The sequence below is a fragment of the Nannobrachium achirus genome (genome assembly GCF_963921795.1).
Source record: "Nannobrachium achirus genome assembly, chromosome: 6".
Lineage (NCBI taxonomy): Eukaryota > Metazoa > Chordata > Actinopteri > Myctophiformes > Myctophidae > Nannobrachium > Nannobrachium achirus.
This window is the reverse complement of record NC_137815.1, coordinates 25725562-25741891: the sequence shown is the minus strand read 5'-3', so window position 1 is coordinate 25741891 and position 16330 is coordinate 25725562. Positions and strand designations below refer to the sequence as shown.

General features: G+C 42.0%; 1 protein-coding gene across 1 annotated transcript in view; it reads left to right on the top strand.

Annotated features, from left to right (window-relative positions):
- The window catches only part of LOC308286940 (myosin-7-like), a gene marked incomplete at both ends in the record, with an annotated part of 33071 nt that overhangs the window by 12000 nt on the left and 4741 nt on the right, over positions 1–16330 (top strand). The window contains 23 exons of the mRNA XM_080728062.1: positions 275–590; positions 1238–1305; positions 1872–2077; positions 2775–2898; positions 3532–3668; positions 4146–4401; positions 4632–4874; positions 5402–5578; positions 6497–6642; positions 7301–7391; positions 7680–8069; positions 8158–8284; positions 8484–8602; positions 9133–9329; positions 10486–10669; positions 11322–11487; positions 11848–11972; positions 12058–12366; positions 12767–12970; positions 13692–13988; positions 15139–15243; positions 15339–15434; positions 16153–16284. Coding sequence (XP_080584188.1) covers positions 275–590; positions 1238–1305; positions 1872–2077; positions 2775–2898; positions 3532–3668; positions 4146–4401; positions 4632–4874; positions 5402–5578; positions 6497–6642; positions 7301–7391; positions 7680–8069; positions 8158–8284; positions 8484–8602; positions 9133–9329; positions 10486–10669; positions 11322–11487; positions 11848–11972; positions 12058–12366; positions 12767–12970; positions 13692–13988; positions 15139–15243; positions 15339–15434; positions 16153–16284 — 4215 coding nt within the window. The remainder of the gene's footprint in view (positions 1–274; positions 591–1237; positions 1306–1871; positions 2078–2774; positions 2899–3531; positions 3669–4145; positions 4402–4631; positions 4875–5401; positions 5579–6496; positions 6643–7300; positions 7392–7679; positions 8070–8157; positions 8285–8483; positions 8603–9132; positions 9330–10485; positions 10670–11321; positions 11488–11847; positions 11973–12057; positions 12367–12766; positions 12971–13691; positions 13989–15138; positions 15244–15338; positions 15435–16152; positions 16285–16330) is intronic.

Sequence of the window (16330 nt, the reverse complement as noted above, 5' to 3'; positions counted from 1 at the left end):
TAATGCATAAAGCACAGACGTGTGCACTGGCTGTAAAAACGCCTATCACAGAGCACGGCGTGCCGTTTCTTCCAGGTATATATAGCCAGCCAGGTGATTGCCAGATGGAGACCAGCCAGGTGATTGCCAGGACACACCTCCCCACAGGTGGAAAACCAGCTCCAACCTAATAGACATAGAAACAGAAACGTTAGAACAGACAGGACCCCCAGGCTGCCATGACATATACTGTGGTTAGGTATATTGACATCCCTTTCCCCTCCCTTCTCTCCAGCCCATGGGTATCATGTCGATCCTCGAAGAGGAGTGCATGTTCCCCAAAGCCAGTGATACAACGTTCAAGGCCAAGCTGTACGACAACCACCTGGGAAAGACCGCCAACTTCCAGAAGCCCAGGATGATCAAGGGGAAACCAGAGGCCCACTTCTCCCTGGTCCACTACGCCGGCACGGTGGATTACAACATCACCAACTGGCTGGTGAAGAATAAAGACCCGCTCAACGAGACCGTGGTCGGCATCTTCCAGAAGTCCACCATGAAGTTACTGGGTACTCTGTTTGCTAGCTATGCTAGTCCAGAAGCTGCGGCAGGTATGTGGGATTACTTTCATAAGTGAAGCAGGGGTGTCACAAGGGGGTGGAAAGTGGGACTGAGTTACTAGGGCCCAAGGTGGAGGGGGCCTTCATTATTTTATACTTTAGCTATTGAAAAATAGCAGATATACAAGCTCACAGCGTGGCACCGAGTGCCGCGCTGTGAGCTTGTAGATCTGCTATTTTTGAAAAGTTGTGAGAATGGGTGCAAATCTTTGAATACATGTGTTTTTTAAGCGAACATTTGTAACTCAAATGTTGCTTCTGGGGGGTCCCTGGAACTAAATGTTTTGAGATGGAGGTCCGTGGCCAAATACATATTATTTTGGGGGTCCTTCACGTGAAAAAGTTTGAGCACCACTGACATAGAAACGTAGGTTCTTCAAAAAACCTTCAAAGACTTTGCACAAATTTTCACAACTTTTCAAAAATAGCAGATCGACAAGCTCGCAGCGCAGCACTCCTTGCCGCGCCGTGAGCTTGTATATCTGCTATTTTTCAATAGCACAAAACAACGCAGTGAATCCTTGTGCCCAGGGCCCAGAATTTGGTGCGACACCCCTGAAGTGAAGGGATGCAATTCAGTTCACGTTCAGGGAGTTACTGGTAATACAGACGGTCTGCCTTTTCCTTGTCGTTAACAGAAGAAGCAAAAGCTGGAGGAAAGAAGAAGAAAGGGTCTTCCTTCCAGACTGTGTCTGCCTTGCACAGGGTAATAACTTCTCGGAGGCAAAACATTTACATTTTAAATCAATCAATTATTCAATTTAATATTGATTGGTTGATTGATATTGATTTGATTGAGTATTTTCCAATTTCCAATACTTTTACTTCTACTTCTACTACATCTCAGAGGCAAATATTGTACTTTTACTCCACTACAATTATTTGACAACTTTAGTTGCTAGTCACTTTGTGGATTTTTTGATTATTGTTACAAAACATACATTAACCACTTCAGCCCTACATCGCGACGCATTGTGAGCATGTAGATCTGATATTTTCAAATGGCCTAAATTTGGTACTTTATAAGAACAATTTGATGCCAATACCTTTGTACTTTTACTGAAGTACATTTTGAATTCCAGTCTTTTACTTATAAGGGCACGGTCACACACACCACACTTTTATTCTACCCATGAGGGAGAATACTGACAATGCATTTCAATGGGAATGGAGCGCTTTGCTGCCATTTGCGGTGCCCTAACAGAGTATTTCTACATTGCAATATTGATACTTTGACTTTCCCCACCACTGATGCTTTTGCTAAACCCACAGGAGAACCTGGGTAAACTCATGACCAACTTGAGGTCTACCCATCCCCACTTTGTGCGCTGCCTCATCCCCAACGAGACCAAGACTCCCGGGGCCATGGAGAATCCTCTGGTCATGCACCAGCTACGCTGTAACGGTGTGCTGGAAGGCATCAGGATCTGCAGGAAGGGCTTCCCTAACAGGATTCTTTATGCTGACTTCAAGCAAAGGTTACCCATTAAGGCCTAGAATTATTGAATGCTTTAACCAGTGAAAAATAGCAGATATACAAGCTTGCAGTGCGGCACCGAGTGCCGCGCTGCGAGCTTGTAGATGTGCTATTTTTGAAAAAGTCGTGAAAATGTGTGCAAATCTTTGAATACACATATTTTCAAAGCGAACGTTTGTAACTCAAATTTTGCTTCTGGGTGGTCCCTGGAACTAAGTATTTTGAGATGGGGGTCCGTGGCCAAATAAATAAATAAATACGTTTGGGGGTCCTTCACATGAAAAGGTTTGAGAACCACTGTCATAGTAGTCTCTCAAGAACAGACTAACTGAGCTCCAGTTAAGTGAAAAGGACCTTTTCTTTGACGATGGCTATAGCCAGATTGCTGACATAGAAACATAGCTTTTTCAAAAAACCTTAGAAGGATTCAAAAGACACTTATAGAATCGGGTCAAAATTCTAATTTTCACGATTTTTCCAAAATAGAAGATCTACAAGCTTGCAGCGCGGCACTCGGTGCCGTTCTGTGAGCTTGTATATCTGCTATTTTTCAATAGTTAAAGCATAAAATAATGATACACAATATAGTGTACCCGTTCTAAATGGGTTAAAACAGCTTTTTACCCCGACAGTCATTTACAGCAGCCTCTCTAAACGTGCTATCATTTCAAATGATGTGTTTATGACGTTTCGTTCAGATACCGCATTCTCAATCCAAGTGCAATCCCAGAGGGACAGTTCATGGACAACAAGAAGGCTTCAGAAAAACTTCTGGCTACCTTGGGTCTTGACGAAGAGCAGTATAGGTTTGGACACACCAAGGTTGGTCGTTTAATGGAACAGAAAAACTTAAATAGAGAACTGAAAGAGGGTTGTTTTGCGTATGACCTAGATCAGATTTTTTCTTTTTTTTTGAGACAGTGGGCAACCCTTCAAACAACTCTGCTCAGTGCTCACCCATACAGTATATACAGTATTTCACACATTTACTCATGTTTGGATAATATCTGCAAATATGTTAAACACCTGTAGGCCTACTGATAGTTACAATGAAAATATGTTCATTATGTTTTAGTATATATTTCCTGGTTGCGTCTTCCTACTCGTTCTAACTCAGAGTCTCAAAGTGGGGTCCAGGGACCCCTCCTTGAGGGGGTTCCAGGGGATCCTTATGTGTTTGTAACTCTGTGAGTGTATGGATTTGTACTCTCTGAGTTATGGTGGTCCATGGTCTAATACAGATGTGCTCAGATTGGGGTCCAGGGACCCCTAGGGCCCTATATATATATCTCCATTTTTTATATATATTTTTTCAAAAATATTTTGACATTTTTTGAAAATGTTAACATCTTTTCAGGCGGGGGTCTGTGGCCAAATACACATTAATTTAGGGGTCCTTTACATTAAAAGGTTTCAGAACCAGTGATTTACACACAGTCCTCTTATCAATATTAGGTGTTCTTCAAAGCTGGTCTCCTGGGTGTTCTTGAAGAGATGAGAGACGACCGTCTTGCTCTCATCATCACTGGAATTCAGGCCAGAGCCAGAGGAATACTCGCCAGAATCGAATTCCAGAGACTTGTAGAGCGCAGGTACAGTATCAGACTTGTTTTGCTCAAATCAAACATCCTTTAATAGACGTTTAATAGAAGAGGAATTCAGTATATTCACACAAGTACTGTACTTAAGCACAAGTTGTAGGTATTTTTTACTTGAGTATTAACACATTTTCAATACATTTACTACTCCTTTACATCTCAGGGTTACTAGCTACTTTGAAGATTTTGATTAATATTACAAAACATACATTAACCACTTCAACCTTTTCGAAAATAGCTGATCTACAAGCTCAGTATGAGCTTATCTTTTCAAAAGATTTCTATACATTTTCTAAATTTGAAAACGTATGAAACAGGCATTCTGCACGACGACGAGTATCTTTGTACTTTTTGTACAAAGTACATTTTGAATTTCAGACTTTAAAACAGAGTATTTCTAAAGTAAAAAATGGGAGTACTTTTTCCACCACTGGAGGAATGACTAAAAAGCGACTGTTCATATCAAAAAAGGGATGCCTTGCTGGTGATCCAGTGGAACGTACGAGCCTTCATGGGTGTGAAGAACTGGCCCTGGATGAAGATGTTCTTCAAGATCAAGCCACTGCTGCAGTCAGCAGAGACAGAGAAGGAGATGGCCAACATGAAGGAGGAGTTCATCAAGCTCAAGGAGCTGTTCGCTAAGACCGACGCCAGGAAGAAGGAACTGGAAGAGAAAATGGTCTCCATTCTCCAAGAGAAGAATGACCTGCTGCTCTCATTCCAGTCTGTAAGTCCTCAAATTAACTACAAAATCACATACATATATTCACTGTAATATCATTGTTTAAGTTAAAGGCCAAGCAACTAGGTTTTTTTTTGAATATTTTTTTCCCCCTTCTGGCGAACATCTTTGTAATTCCTCGTCCAGCGTATCAACAGACTAGAGTTTCAGCCTTTACAGGGGAGTGCTCAGGAAAACGGTCTATGCAAAACTTTGATATATATTGCTCCAAATAGGAACAAGACGCTCTCTCAGACGCCGAAGAGCGCTGCGAGGGTCTGATCAAGAGCAAGATCCAGCTGGAGGCCAAGTCCAAAGAGCTGACGGAGCGACTGGAGGACGAGGAGGAGATGAACGCAGAGCTGACCGCCAAGAAGAGGAAACTGGAGGACGAGTGCTCTGAGCTCAAGAAAGACATCGATGATCTGGAGCTCACCTTGGCCAAAGTGGAGAAGGAGAAACATGCCACTGAGAACAAGGTATTGTGAGAGACGCGAGTTACAGACTTGTATGGGTCAATTTATACCCCCCTAAAGGAAACCACAGAGTCCCCGGAATGGGGGTGGGTTTCTTTGAGAACCACTGTTTTACATCATAGCATTTATTTTGCATAATCGTCATAATAGTTTCCATTTAGAAAATTGTCCATACATTTTTCAATGTTTTCAAAAAATAGCAGAAATAGCAAATCTACAAGCTTACAACAACACGTGATGTGTTTTAATCTTTCAGATCAGCAATTTTTACGTTTTCTTGAAAGTATAATATTATTAAATGAGTCAGTCATTTCTTTGCATAAAGTTATCTTAAGTTATGTCATACAGTATCTGCCCTGTGCAATTTGTCATTTTGAAGCCTGAAAACCAAACAGAAATGTAAAGTTATATTCCCATTTCCCAATGTTCTACGCCAAACACAATTGAATTCATGGCAATTATTTGCGTGACAATTAATCGCCAACTTAAATTTGTAACCGTGGCCTATACTAAATTGGTCGATCATTTAGGTCAAAAACATGACTGAGGAGATGGCGGCGTTGGATGAAATCATCGCCAAGCTGACCAAGGAGAAGAAGGCTCTGCAGGAGGCCCACCAGCAGACACTGGACGACCTGCAGAGCGAGGAGGATAAGGTCAATACTCTGACCAAGGCCAAGACCAAGCTGGAGCAGCAGGTGGACGATGTGAGTATTCTGACCACTGCTATTAGAGTTATTAGAATGTGGAGCTGAGTACAATCAATGGGACTCGTTCACAAAAGAACGTGTCTGTTGTCGGCTTGTTGTTCGTTTTGTATTTAGATTTTAAGAATGATTTAAACTAGTGAAAATTGCCGATCTACAAGCGTTGTAGATCACCAATTTTCTCTTGTTTTGTGCGACGGTCTTGTATGATGAAGCAGGGCTTTACTTACGAAAAAACATACAAATTTGAAACTTGGAGATACAAGGTTTCTGCCTGACAGTGCCGTTATACGATCATGACCCATTCGTGTGAGCCAATGGTTCATCATTTGTTCTTCTTATAACTGAAGTTTGTTCTAAGGCAAGTCGTATACATGTGGCAGAAAACATGCCGAACATGCTTACAATTCCTTATTCATCATGCAAAATCAATTACAGTAGTGCCAAATATCCTTTATTAGGCTATAATTTATTCCTGTGACATTAAACGTTATAATTTTCTTCTTCTCATTTACAAATGAAAACAATAATCACTCTGACGTTCAGCTGATGCATCATGCGAGGGACTTGCTTGCAAAATAAACTTGTACCCGCAAAATACACAAGTGCACCAATACTTCAAGCACTTCAAGGCATTGTCTTGTAAGCTTGTTGATCTGTTCTTTTTACGTTGTGCTTCTCTCACCGCAGTGAGGTTGATTTCAAGGTTCGTTGGCCTTGGTGTTAAATGGGACGTGGAGCAATACAAATAATGCACAATGAACGTGCACTTGAGTTACTAACAAGTTGAATTCATCCGCTGATACACCTGTGATGCGCACATATCAAAGCTGTACACACCCATCCATGAATTTGACTTGTTCAAAAGCTTTGTGAATTAGGCCCATGTATTCTTCCTGACATTGTTTCATCTCTTAGCTTGAAGGATCACTGGAACAAGAGAAGAAAGTCAGGATGGATCTTGAGAGAGCAAAGCGTAAGCTGGAAGGAGATCTGAAGTTGACCCAGGAGAACCTAATGGACCTGGAGAATGACAAACAGCAACTTGAGGAGAGACTGAAGAAGTAAATCATGCAAAACCTTTCATATCTAATGCAATCATTTTAGAAATACAGAGGGCCTAATGTCTGTTTTCTCACTTAAAGTCACTTCTCTGATCATTAAATGTACAGTACATGACAAATATTCTTCTTCTACCCAAAACATCCCTATGCGTTGTTACCTTTTTCTTTGCTCTAACTTTGTCCTCATTTATTATTCCATAGTCTATGAATTATGCATAAGATTGATGCTCAGAACAATGGGTAATGCAAAAGAACGCACACCAAACCAAAACAACAAGACACACAAGATACTTCGCAGTTCACTCAATGTCCTTGCATACAGTACTTCTTTATTGTATAATGCTGCAGTTGAGGGAGGCTTTGATTGGTGAGTGCATTCGTGACGTAACAGCGTTTGAATTGTGTGCACTGCATCAGAACAGTTTTCAAGAAGTCGAAATCTGAAAGACAGATTTGACATAGTAATGCTTTAGGTGTGTGTGCAAAAGAACACTAGGAGTTTAATTATTAAGCTTGGAAAACATATCTATCACACACACACGCACGCACGCACACACGCACACACGCACGCACACGCGCACACACACACACACACACACACAAATGTTTTTTTTTCTTTTTTAATGTACTGTATAAATATAAACCTTTCTTTTAATAGGAAGGACTTTGAGGTTAGCCAGCTAAACAGTAAGATTGAGGATGAACAAGCTATGAGTGCCCAACTTCAGAAGAAACTTAAGGAGTTGCAGGTAACAAATGCAATATAAAATGTAATTATGCATGCATAACTAAACATTTTTTATTTAAAACAGTGGATCCCAAACTGGGGAACTCGAGAGATTGAGACTCAAAAGAGAGATTAGTCGTTTGCCCAGGACCCAAACTAGTGAAAATAGCAGAGCTTGTAGATTGTGTATAATGTGTATATAATACTGTATATTTTTTTATGTAGATAAATAAAATTATATTTTTTTTACTCAAGTCGTGACCCATTGTTTGGGAAAAGATGGACTAAATAATGTATATTGCATTTTCAGGCCCGAATTGAGGAATTGGAGGAAGAGCTGGAGGCGGAGAGAGCTGCTCGGGCCAAGGTGGAGAAGCAGAGGTCGGACCTGTCCAGGGAGCTGGAGGAGATCAGCGAGAGGCTGGAGGAGGCCGGCGGGGCCACGGCCGCCCAGATCGAGATGAACAAGAAGAGAGAGGCCGAGTTCCAGAAGGTGCGTAGGGACCTGGAGGAGTCCACTCTGCAGCACGAGGCCACCACCTCCACCCTGAGGAAGAAGAACGCAGACAGCGTGGCCGACCTCGGGGAGCAGATCGACAACCTCCAGAGAGTCAAGCAAAAGCTGGAGAAGGAGAAGAGCGAGCTCAGGCTGGAGCTGGACGATGTGGTCTCCAACATGGAGCAGGTCGTCAAGACCAAGGTGAGTCGAAAGTCATAATAATGCAGAATCAGGTCAGAAGGGTCATATTGATTGCTAAATAATACATTGATGTGTTGATATTTTTTAGACAAACTTGGAAAAGATGTGCCGCACGTTGGAGGACCAGATGACTGAATACAGAACGAAATCTGAGGAAGGTCAACGCACCATTAATGACTTCACCATGCAGAAAGCAAAGCTTCAAACTGAGAATGGTAAGTCACTGTTAGAATGAGCCACGAGTTATGACTAAGCAACTAGCAACAATGTGGGAGAATTTATCTACTCCACAACCAGCTCATTCCAGTGTTTAAGTTTGATTCTGGCTAACTGATTTGATTTCAGCTACAGTTAAAATTGTGAAAGTTAAAGAAACTGAAGGTTGATGGGAAAAAAAAACATGTTTGACTACAGGTGAGCTCATCAGGCAGATGGAGGAGAAGGACTCTCTGGTCTCCCAGCTGACCAGAGGGAAGCAGTCTTACACTCAGCAGGTTGAAGACCTCAAGAGACAACTGGAGGAGGAAGTCAAGGTAGAATATTATGCTTCAATAAAATGATATTTAGGTAGAAATGTGATGTTGATGTTATGTACCATAAATCAATTCATGAAAGGATTGTGTTTATAAGGGAACAGGTCTTTGTGCAGGGGTCATGGCCATGTTGGCTTGTGGTCAACATTTTTGTAAAAAATATATATAAAAAAAAAGAGATGGCCCTGAATGACCATAAAACAAATCTGTAACTCTGAGAGTTTTCAAATGGAAAATAAATCACCCTATGGGTCCATTTGGTTCCATTTGTAGTTACAGTGGTCCCTGCAAATAAAACGTTTGAGAACAACTAGTTCTAGTAGTGGACTCATGAAGTGCCATAGTGTCATAGTAAATAAGTATCAGACATATTCTGAAGAAAACCTGAAGACTTGACATTCAGCAATTGGGTATTATGATCAAAAGAAGAACATTATAATGGTGTGTAAAACAGAAAATCTAAAATGTGATACTTTTAAAATGTGAGTACTTTCCCCACCACTGACTAAATAAATCCCCTCTCACAAAAGGCCAAGAACTCGCTGGCCCATGCGGTGCAGTCTGCTCGCCACGACTCTGACCTGCTGAGGGAGCAGTATGAAGAGGAGCAGGAGGCCAAGGCGGAGCTGCAGCGAGGCATGTCCAAGGCCAACTCTGAGGTGGCTCAGTGGAGGACCAAGTACGAGACTGATGCCATCCAGAGGACCGAGGAGCTGGAAGATTCCAAGTAAGGAAACGGGGGTCATCGACATGTCCGTACACGGACAAATGTGTCCGTGTGGCAAGACTTGGTCTTGTCCGTGGCAAATGTTCGATTACATTTTTTTTAACACACCATTATAATGTTCTTATTTTGACCATAAGACCCAATTACTGAGTGTCAAGTCAATGGACCTGTAAGGGTTCATTTGGTTCCATGTGTACACTGTCAGAGTTACAGACCTTTTATGGTCATTCAGGGCTATCTCTTTATGTTTGTATGTCTGTGGCAAAAACAATATTTTGACAAAAATATCCACCACAAGCCAGCATGGCGATTTTCAACCTTCTTCATATCAAGGAACATTATGTATTTGGCATTTGAGCCACGGACCACCATTTGATGACATTTAACCTCTAAAATCGAGCAGTTTAAAACGTAGAAGATTTTGTTAGCTTTGGATACGACTTTGAGTTCCATGCCGTATTGATGTTGGTGCCATAGGAGAGATAACAGGCGAACCTCGATCAAAACAAAAATTCTTCTACATTCTCTAATTGTGTAGGCTTCTTGTAAATGAAGTGATACAGATGTTTAACAATAATTTAACGGGTCCATTTGGTTTCATTTTACGCTCTCAAGAGTTAAAGATCTAATAGGGTTAATTTGGTTACGAACTCCATCATTTAGCTGGGGACCACTTGGAAGTTGGAACCCCCTCAAGTAGTGGTTCTCAACCTGTGGTTCAGGACCCCTAGGGGGTCCCCAAATATTTTTTGGGGGTTCCCAGATGATTAGCTTAATGTACAACCTTGTTTTCTCACTCAACAGTAAACAAACCACCATAACGTTTAAGTGTATAACAAGTTACAATTTAATTTGTAATACTTTTTAATATTACAAATTAAACATTGGCCAAAATGTCAAATATTAGAGGCAGAAGTTAGAACCGCGTTATAAAAAAATGTAATGCTTCAACTTTTAGTGCTCGTCAGGGTGGGGGGTTAAAATGTGATTATTTGGGGGGTCGCGGCCTGAAAAGGTTGAGGACCACTGCCCTCAAGGACGACTGGTGGTACCCGGACCACTGGTTGAAAACCACTGACCTAGCTCACTGTTATGAGACATCGGGAGACATGAACCTGATACTTGTGGATTATTTTTGTTTGGCCCTGTAAAACAGGAAGAAGTTGGCCCAGCGTCTGCAGGATGCAGAGGAGGCTGTGGAGGCTGTCAACGCTAAATGCTCCTCCCTGGAGAAGACCAAACACAGGCTCCAGAATGAGATCGAAGATCTCATGGCGGACGTGGAGAGATCTAATGCTGCCGCTGCAGCCCTGGACAAGAGGCAAAGAAACTTTGACAAGGTAATGAAACCTGAGATAGACAACGTGGCACAGTTGCCAGCGGTGTTGTAAAGTAACAAAGTACATTTACTTTGTATTTAAGTACAGTTTTGAGGAGGTAGGCCTATTTATAGTTATACTTTTATTTCTACTCCTGCATCTCAGAGGAAAATATTGTACTTTTACTCCACTACAATAATTTGAAAACTTAACAGTTTACAGTTTAGGCATTTAGCAGACGCTTTTAATCCAAAGCGACTTACAAGGTTACACCCCGCCACTCCAACATGTCTCCTTTCCGACATGTCTCCATTCCGACACTAACCCTATCTCTAACCCTTACCCTAAACTTAACCCCTATGGAAGTGTCGCCACTCCGACCATAAGAAGTCAATTTCGGAGTGGCGACATGTCGGAATGGAAAGCGACACCCGACTTACAATAAGCAGATAATACATCACTATAATAAACAATATAATATGTCAGAACATCAACAACAACTTTAGTTACTAGATTTTGATTATTATTACAAAACATACTGTAAGTACATTTTGAAATCAATACTTTTGTACTTTTACTAAATTTCGATTACCAGACTTTTACATGTAACAGAGTATGTCTACACTGCAGTATTGACACTATTACTTAAGTATGTGACACATTATTCAACCAGGTCCTGGCTGAGTGGAAGCAGAAGTTTGAAGAGTCTCAGTCGGAGCTGGAGAGCACCCAGAAAGAGTCCAGGTCTCTGAGCACTGAGCTCTTCAAGCTGAAGAACAATTATGAAGAGTCTCTGGATCATCTGGAGACCATGAAGAGAGAGAACAAGAACCTTCAAGGTAACAAGGTTTCATTCATCTTCATAATAACAGGGGTGTCAAGCCCATGGAATCAGAGTCAGAGTTAGGATTTTGAATGAAAGTAGAATCACTTGCTGGATGCAATTTGTATGTGCGGGGACTTAATTGGACTGACTCGTTTTTTTTCTTCATATTTTATTAAAATTAAATTATCTCTCACACTTGAGATCAGTGATCACTCTCCCGTGTGCCAAGGTTGCCCAGCCCTGGGCCCCAGCCGCCCAACTCTCTCTGTCCCTCCTATGAACAAAAATCTTTCACTTTTGACAACCGGTGATGTAGAGGATACCTTTTCATGGCTTGGACCAATTTTAAATAATTAAAATCCTTTTAAAATAGAGGAAATCTCTGACCTGACTGAGCAACTTGGTGAGGGAGGAAAGAGCATCCATGAGCTGGAGAAGGCGCGGAAACTACTGGAGCAAGAAAAGGCTGAGATACAGTCTGCTCTCGAGGAGGCTGAGGTGAGACTGGAATAAGCAAGAAAGATATCAAATTGCATCGGCTCAGTGTCAGACAAATGTCTCATGATATGTGGTGTTCCAACAGGGATCCCTAGAGCACGAGGAAGGCAAGATCCTCAGGGCTCAACTAGAGTTCAACCAGGTCAAGGCCGACATCGAGCGCAAACTTATTGAAAAGGACGAGGAGATGGAGATGACTAAGAGGAACCAGCAGAGAGTGGTGGAAACCTTGCAAACCTCCTTGGAGTCTGAGACTCGCAGCAGGAACGAGGCTCTGAGGCTGAAGAAGAAGATGGAGGGAGACCTAAACGAGATGGAGATCCAGCTGAGCCAGGCCAACAGGCAGGCATCAGAAGCTCAGAAACAGCTCAAGGGACTCCATTCCCACATGAAGGTACAGTAATGGGGAAAAAAGAAACCACTTTGACTATGATTCTGTCAATATCATTCATTGTTCAAGTTAAAGGAGAATTCGGAGGAGTGCTTTTCTTACGGTAATCTGATGTTATTCCATCCATTAACCAGTTGAAGAGAAAAAAAGAGAGATCTAGCAAGTTAGCTTTGAATGGAGGGGGTGGGATTTAGCGGCAGTTTGCCTCTTTACGACGGTCCATTATTGACACACGCCGTGGACACATCTCCACCATTATGAAGGACATATTGTATGTAAACAAGAAAAAGGAATCGCCGAGCTAGATTAACGTGGTAAAGCGGCTAGTCTGAAATTCTCTTTTAATGACAGACGAGCAGAGACATCAAGATGGCATTTTCCTTAATGCTTGACATTTTAACAGGACACTCAGCTGCAGTTGGATGATGCTCTTCGTGCCAATGATGATCTGAAGGAGAACATTGCCATCGTGGAGAGACGCAACAATCTGGTGCAGGCCGAGCTCGATGAGCTGAGGTCTGTGGTGGAGCAGACCGAGAGAGGTCGTAAGCTGGCTGAGCAGGAACTGCTCGATGTCAGTGAGAGAGTTCAACTGCTGCACTCCCAGGTAAGTCATCAGTCATTGAAATGCATTAAACACAAATCAGTCAACATTAAAAGGTAAGGGACTGTAAGTGATCTCTGTTGGTTAAAACAAATATCACTTGTACGCACAATTGTGTACATAAGTATATAAAGGATTTAGACATGGTTAATGACAGTGGCAACCATAACTGTGGTGTCAAGCAGCACCTATGTGTCACGTGTGTGCGGCTGTGCGCCGACACCGCAGCTACACGGCAGCGCTCTGGAAAATGGTCTTTGACTATAAAAGTACGGTTCTAAGTTAAGTGGATGGCATTGTTCACACCAATAATAAAAAAATATATATACAATGATGAACAGCGTACAGTACTGTATAGTTATCTTTAGTTACTGTGCCAGGTGGGAATGGCACTTTAGTTGTACTCAGACTTGTGATTTATTAAGGTAGTTACTAGTCGTTAGTTAAGTATTTTGTGGGAGCCCATCTAAAGTCTACTCTGTACGGTCTATGCTTCATAAAGCATTTATAAATGAGATGAGAAATGAGAAGCAATGATATAGAAAATGTCAATACAATCATTAATGATGAGGTTATTAATCAAGATTAGATAGTTTATAACTGTGTTTGCTCATGGTCCGTAATGTATGCTTATTCACTAATACTTAACATAGCTTCTGTTAACTATAATAACCTTGTTACACATGTAATATCTAACATAATCTACTCGTTGTTTTGTTTTCAGAACACCAGTCTGTTGAACCAAAAGAAGAAACTTGAGGCGGACACGTCCGGGCTTCAGAATGAAGTGGACGAGGCCGTGCAGGAGTGCAGGAACGCAGAGGAGAAGGCCAAGAAGGCCATCACCGACGCCGCCATGATGGCCGAGGAGCTGAAGAAGGAGCAGGACACCAGCGCTCACCTGGAGCGCATGAAGAAGAACATGGAGCAGACCATCAAGGACCTGCAGCACCGCCTGGATGAGGCCGAGAACATAGCCATGAAAGGAGGCAAGAAGCACCTCCAGAAACTGGAGTCCAGGGTGAGCTCTCATTTCTAAACTACTCTCTGTACTATTTTACAGGAGGGCCCCCACATGAGGGCCCCCACATGATTATCTCAAAAACAGGTTATCGACAAACTGCAATATGAGAACTGGTCAAACATTGGCAAAGTGTCAAATGATATATGAAAGAAGCAAACATTTTGAAAATGGCCAGTCTACAAGCTCACAACGCCTCGCGTCTGTGGATCTATTTTCACAATATGTATCTATGGAACAGAGTCAAACTATATGTAACGCCTCAATTCCTACAATTCCAAGTGCTTGTCAAGGTGGGTGGTCCCCAGTTCAAATATGATTTTTTGGGGGGTCACAAGTTTGAGAATGACTGCTATAGTAGATCAAGCACTAGAGGAGTGATCTCCACTTTCAATACAATCTGGAAACAGTTTAAGCATTGTGATCAATCGCAATCGTCAGAAGCTATAATAAGCACAAAAAAACAACAACAGGGGCCAAGATATTGGGTAAGTTGATTGTACAACAAACACAACACTACTTTTTACTGTCCAACTGCAGCATGTTATGCAGGGGCGTCACAAGGGGTAGGAAAGTGGGACTGAGTTACTGGGGCCCAAGGTGGAGGGGGCCCTAATAACTTTATCTATTGAAAAATAGCAGATATACAAGCTCACAGCGCGGCACCGAGTGCCGCGCTGCGAGCTTGTAGATCTGCTATTTTTGAAAAGTTGTGAAAATGTGTGAAAATCTTTGAATATATGTATTTTTTAAGCGAACATTTCTAACTCAAATTTTGCTTCTGGGTGGTCCCTGGAACTAAATATTTTGAGATCGGGGTCCGTGGCCAAATACATATCATCTTGGGGGTCCTTGACATAGGTTTCTTGCACACATTTTCACGATTTTTCAAAAATAGCAGATCTACAAGCTCGCAGCGCGGCACTCGTGCCGCGCTGTGAGCTTGTATATCTGCTATTTTTCAATAGTTAACATTCATGGGGGGCCCGTAGTGAATCCTTGTACCCAGGGCCCAGAATTTGGTGTGACGCCCCTGATGTTATGTTTTACCATTTAGGCGTCATTCTTGCAGTGTGATCTCTGCCTTAAAGTTTTACTCGCTCTCTGAACTCAGATTATTTACTCACATACATTATGCTTTCCTTTTAAGGTAAGGGAGCTGGAGGTGGAAGTGGAAGCAGAGCAAAAAAAGGCTTCCGATTCGATAAAAGGAGTTCGCAAATATGAAAGACGCATCAAGGAGCTCACCTATCAGGTATGATCCTTCCTTAGGTATTGGTTACAAGCTTTGGTTTACCATGTAGCTGAATTAAATATCAGTGTAAATGTTGAATTCATTTCTTAATGCAGACAGAGGAGGATCGTAAGAATTTGAGCCGCCTCCAGGACCTGGTGGATAAGTTGCAGCTTAAAGTCAAGTCCTACAAGAGAACTGCAGAAGAGGCTGTGAGTATTCCAGCAATTCAACCACTATAGGAATGTTAAGAAGTATCATTCTGCACACCTAGTACACACACCTAGACTTTGGCATTTTCTTTTGCCTAAGACTTTGACAATGACAAAAAACGAAAGAAACACAGTTGTTATATATACCGTAGCAGGGGTCTTCAACATTTTCAGGCCAAGGACCCCTTAGTTGAGAGAGAGATGAAGCAGGGAACCCCACAACCTTTTCATAGATTATAATTTAACCGCTTGACAGCGCAATCATCGTGTGTATTTTGGATTGTTTTCAGATATTTAACCACTTGAACCGTCAATACTTGACCTTTCACTCTGTACTTTTTTCCCCTCAACACCAAACCACTTTGCCGAAAATAGACGATCTACAAGCGCAAGGCGTTGTGAGCTTGTAGATCTGCTATTTTTGGCTCAGAATATGGACACTAGGGTTCAAGTGGTTAATATAAAAAAGGAGAAAAAAAAGTTCTATCACTCAAAGATTTGGAGGACCCCCTGTTGTAACTCTGAGGACCCCCTAGGGGTCCCAGACCCCCTGTTGAAGCCCATATATAGTGAAGTGTTGTGTGTATCAGCCATTGAGTCGTTGACACTGAGCAGTAACTGGTAATTTAACTAATAAACTGTGAAGGCAAGCCCAACTGGACAGTGGGATTAAAACATAAATGCCTTACCTAGAATAACCCCCCACGTGTTATTTTAGGAGGAACAAGCCAACAGCAACCTGGGCAAGTTCCGTAAGCAGCAGCATGAACTGGATGAGGCAGAAGAAAGGGCTGACATCGCCGAGTCTCAGGTCAACAAGATTAGAGCCAAGAGCCGTGATACGGGCAAGGTGAGCATCTAGTGGTAAACATCATTATTTGACCATTTTCAAAATG